The sequence below is a fragment of the Populus euphratica genome, unplaced genomic scaffold (genome assembly GCF_000495115.2).
Source record: "Populus euphratica unplaced genomic scaffold, PopEup_1.0 scaffold864.1, whole genome shotgun sequence".
NCBI lineage: Eukaryota > Viridiplantae > Streptophyta > Magnoliopsida > Malpighiales > Salicaceae > Populus > Populus euphratica.
Window position 1 is genome coordinate 79,628 of NW_011500730.1, and position 4,384 is coordinate 84,011.

Sequence of the window (4,384 nt, forward strand, 5' to 3'; positions counted from 1 at the left end):
AAATATATGTGATAAAACATAATATTACTATCCGCTGCGCATGCAAAACAGACAAAATGAATCTATTGGTGTGTATGGTAATTCAACCATGAATCTCCAAGTTTTGGTTCCTCACACTAGACTACGACTACTATACAAAATGCTTAGATATCACATGCTAGATATAAGTTTTTTAGATAAGTTCTGACATGTGCAAAGGTCTAAATTCCCTTCACATTACCTTGTCTTCCTAACTTGAAATATCTAAATAGATTGAATATGTCTATATATAACTTAACATATGTGTTTCTGGGTTCCATTGAATACTAAAAATTCACCCTATTAAACAGCTTCCAAACTTCACCATAAAAAAGATACACCATAACTGCATCCACCATATCAAGTGAATGGTGCTATATCTATTCATAGTGGTTTTTAAAGACATGAATAATATTTATAGTTTAGGAGTGATTTGAAAGTATCTTAGTTTTCTATATGTAACAAAAGTATTTCCCCTGCTAGTTATAGGCTTATACAAAGAATGCCCACAAGTTTTGTACTATGTCAAATTTGTATTTTCTAAGTAGTACAATATGCATAAGTTTGGACACATGTGTTAATTTTCTAATACCCGAGACTAAGGGATTTCATCCTGCATTTAGCAGTATATAATTTCCTTTTTTCAACCTATTTCCTCTAGGTAAAATACTTCTTGCCTATTCGATAAGTCTTTAACTGATCTCACTTTGCCTATGATCTGATTTGATGGTGAACACATGCAACAATCGATAATTTATAGTGATTTGCGCACCCATCCTATAATGATTCATCAAAAAATTTAAAAAAATTAAAAAAAAAACATTCATTACATTTGCATTTAGTTATTCATCAATGATTAAACATCCATCTCCAACACCTTGAGTCATTTCTCTTGCATTTATAATCATACTCTTATAACTTTTACTATTATCATCTAGAGCTTTATGCATATTGCTAGAACTTGAACCAGAACTAAAAATTGATTCAACCATTATTTCTACAATGATCTCATAAGAAACATATAGTTCCTTATGCGTAAACTAACACAAGTATTTATTCATAAATTCTTTTGTAGAAAAAGTATTATAACAACGTCTGGATTGAATTTACACCTCTTATATGAACGTCTAATGTTGTCTCTACTAAATATTTTTTTTAGATTATATAGTATATAATTAATAAAACTTTTAACTCCATTACAATAATCCATTATGTACAACCCTTTAGGTGTAACTCAATACATCTTAGAATGATCATTCATTATTTACATGAAACTTACATAAAATATTAATGAAAAAATTTATTAATTCATAATGTGAACTAAACTTATTCAATCTACTTTTAATAATATCTTTACATCTTTATCAATTTTCTTCAAAAATTGTTAGTTTAATTTGGCATTCCCATTGTGAGCAGGAATAACCCTTCTAGTTATTTGCATGGACACATACTCATATGATTGATCACTTTTTCTTAGTTCATTATGAAAATTTTATGATATTGTACAAAATTCTAATGTAAACCAAACTTCTCCTTTGTTGATAATCCTATGAAGTCCTAATTAAGCTAAATAACTTTGTTAGTTTAATTTTACGTTCCCTCTCTAAGTAGAAATAAACCTTCTTGTCATTGGCATGAACACAAAGTTATATGATTAATTATTTTTTTTTGGTTGATCATGACTTTTAGTTATCTAGTTTATTATAATCTAATTTTCTTGATCGATTAAGCTTGGTTGGTTCCAATGTTTACAATAGATTATAATTTTTATTTTTATATTTAAATATAAATAATTATTATTTTTATTTGGCTAAGATGTAAATATTTATTTTTTATATAAACAACAATTATTTTTATCAAGTCGACACATATATGAATATTTATTTTGGTATAAACACAAATATATAACCTTGTTTTTCTCAATAATAAAAGAAATAGTTTAGATAATGAGTGCACGTGTACATGTGTATTTTCTTTAGATAACCAATTCAACACGATATGTTTGTTATTTAATTTGTTAAAAGATATGTTTTTTAACTTGATAAATATAATCTTATAAATTAAATTTATTATTGATTTCAACATGTTAATTTTAAAAAAAGGATAATACGCGCGCGCGTGTATTGTCAAATTAGATACTATTTAATAGCAAAATAGTAAACCTGCTCGTTTGTCTCGTTAATCTTTCCACTGTTGAATCAAATATAATTAGACAAAATTGCTAGGTTTCTATTTTAAAGATTTAACCAAATACAAGTATCACGTCCTCATCAATCATAATGATTTAGGTTGGACATCCAAGAAGCCATGCACCAAAGGCTTCCTGCTACTTAAAAATGTACTTGATGATGTATTGTGCATACATTATTTTTTATATTTTTATTAAAATATAAACCAGATTATTAATAGAGAAACACCGTAAAAGAATATTAATTCATATAAATCATTTATTGGTAAATATTTCAAATAGATGCTATTGTCAGTTATAAGTAACTCTATTGTGTAGAAAAGAGTAATTATCATGCCTTAAAAAAATCATGCAACCCCATGAATTCAATGTCCAGTGAGGAAACTGAATTGTAATTACAATATACAAGTTGATACATAATGTTTAAAAGGGAAAAAAAAACAATATTAGACCTTAGGTTGCACTTGTTAGGAGGTTAAAAAAATGGAGAAATGTTAAGTTCATGTTTGGCAAAGGGGGTGAAGTTTTAAGCGTTTAAAAAGGTTAAAGGGTGAAGTGCTCAGAATATTGAGTTTCCCTACTCTTTACAATCATGCTGTGCTTTAAAAAAAAATAATTTTTTTCTTTAAATTAATTTTTTAATTTTAAATTTATTTAATATGCTGATATTAAAAATAAATTTAAAAAATATATAAATATATTATCTTATTGCATTTCTAAATAAAAAAATATTTTAAAAAATAACTATTGCTAAAATATCAAAACATTACATTAATAATAATTTAAAAAAAAACATGAGAAAAAATGGGACTTACATTTAATAAATTATATCCATAAATAATATTAAAGGATCTCACACCTTAAAGTGGACCCATTAAGAATTAAGATTATAGTATAAATTATTATTTAAAAAAATTTAAATAATATTTTTTAAATTTTTACATCAATTTATCAAAATAACTCAAAAATATAAAAAAAAATTAAAACTTTTAAAAGCACGGATGTATGCATTAATTTTGAAAAAAATCAACTAGATCACTTTAAAATTAAGCTAATTCACAATGAAAGCTGCAAAGGGCATTTGGTCTAGTGGTATGATTCTCGCTTAGGGTGCGAGAGGTCCCGAGTTCAATTCTCGGAATGCCCCTGAACTGCACTTTCAAATCAATTAAAATTTGCCCTTCTTTTAGTGCGTGTTCCGGACCAGTAAATGTGCTGCTCAGTTGGGGATGGGTCAATGAAGGAAAGTTCAACAACAAACAAGAAGTTCATCACAAGGCTTGAGCAGCATGAATGAAGCATTCAACTCATTATCAATATAGAGATCTCGTTGCTACTGAGATTTAAATAACACCATCTATGGGAAAAAAAGAAGAAGAAGAAGAAGACATGCACAAAAGAGCTAGCAGCAGCTGATTTTAACAGATATCAGAAAATCTGTTCTCGGGTGTGCTGATTGTTTCTAATATAGACCCGAAAGATTCAATTCCACTTTGAGAAGCTGGGGTGTTTCGAATCACATTGTCTGTTCCCTCGATTGTAATGCCACCATCCCTGCCTTTTGTATCAATACTGAGATAATCTGTCAAGACCTTTTTCACGCCTAAACCATGCTGAGGAATTTTTCCACTGGTCATGAAGGGCGATCGATCTCCCTTTACAGGGCTTATTCGTTGCCCAGGTGAAAAGCTTGGTGTGGTGAAAGCTGTTTTATATGGACTGTTTGAGGCTGGGACTGAGTATGGGATTGTTACACTTTTGTGAGCAATCACACTGACTTTAGAGATTGAAGAGAAATGATCCGAATGTTTTGTCAAATCATCCACGTAGAGCAGGTCATCAATTCGTGCCACAATATTGAATGCCAAGCTCTCTAGAACTCTTGAGTAGCTCTCCAAAATGGATTTCCCAACATCCTAAGAAACCAAGTGAACTGATTATGAAATTGATATTAACAGACATTCATGATGATAAAAATGTTTCATTGGGCTAAGAAATCAAAACCTTGTTGTATTGGATTTTGCTCATATCTAAAGTTGTCTGTGGAAGACCAGGGAATCGCTGCTTCAGGCAAAGCAGGAGGCTTTCTGCTCTATCAGCAAGCAAATCCCTCTTGTCTACATCAATCATCAGCTCCTTCATCAATTCCCAGGATGACTTTGAACTGGAGCGATTTGT

At 29.4% G+C, this 4,384-nt stretch overlaps 1 protein-coding gene and 1 non-coding gene across 2 annotated transcripts; one reads left to right on the forward strand and one right to left on the reverse strand.

Moving 5' to 3' along the window:
• Window positions 1-3,281: 3,281 nt before the first annotated feature.
• TRNAP-AGG (transfer RNA proline (anticodon AGG)) lies at window positions 3,282-3,353 on the forward strand. The gene has a single exon. It is a non-coding gene; the product is annotated as a tRNA-Pro (tRNA).
• A 101-nt stretch (window positions 3,354-3,454) lies between these two features.
• Window positions 3,455-4,378, reverse strand: LOC105116176 (rop guanine nucleotide exchange factor 5-like). The gene is made up of 2 exons (XM_011013390.1): window positions 4,211-4,378; window positions 3,455-4,122 (listed from the first exon to the last, which is right to left on the reverse strand). The coding sequence occupies exons 1-2, from the start codon at window positions 4,346-4,348 to the stop codon at window positions 3,625-3,627; spliced, it is 636 nt and encodes a 211-aa protein (XP_011011692.1). The 5' UTR covers window positions 4,349-4,378; the 3' UTR covers window positions 3,455-3,624.
• Window positions 4,379-4,384: the final 6 nt, after the last annotated feature.

Coding starts and splice junctions, on each gene's coding strand:
- LOC105116176 (XM_011013390.1), bottom strand. CDS start 4,348: ATGAAGGAGCTGATGATTGATGTAGACAAGAGGGATTTGCTTGCTGAT. Junction 4,123..4,210: donor GCAAAATCCAATACAACAAG/GTTTTGATTTCT, acceptor TTGGTTTCTTAG/GATGTTGGGAAATCCATTTT.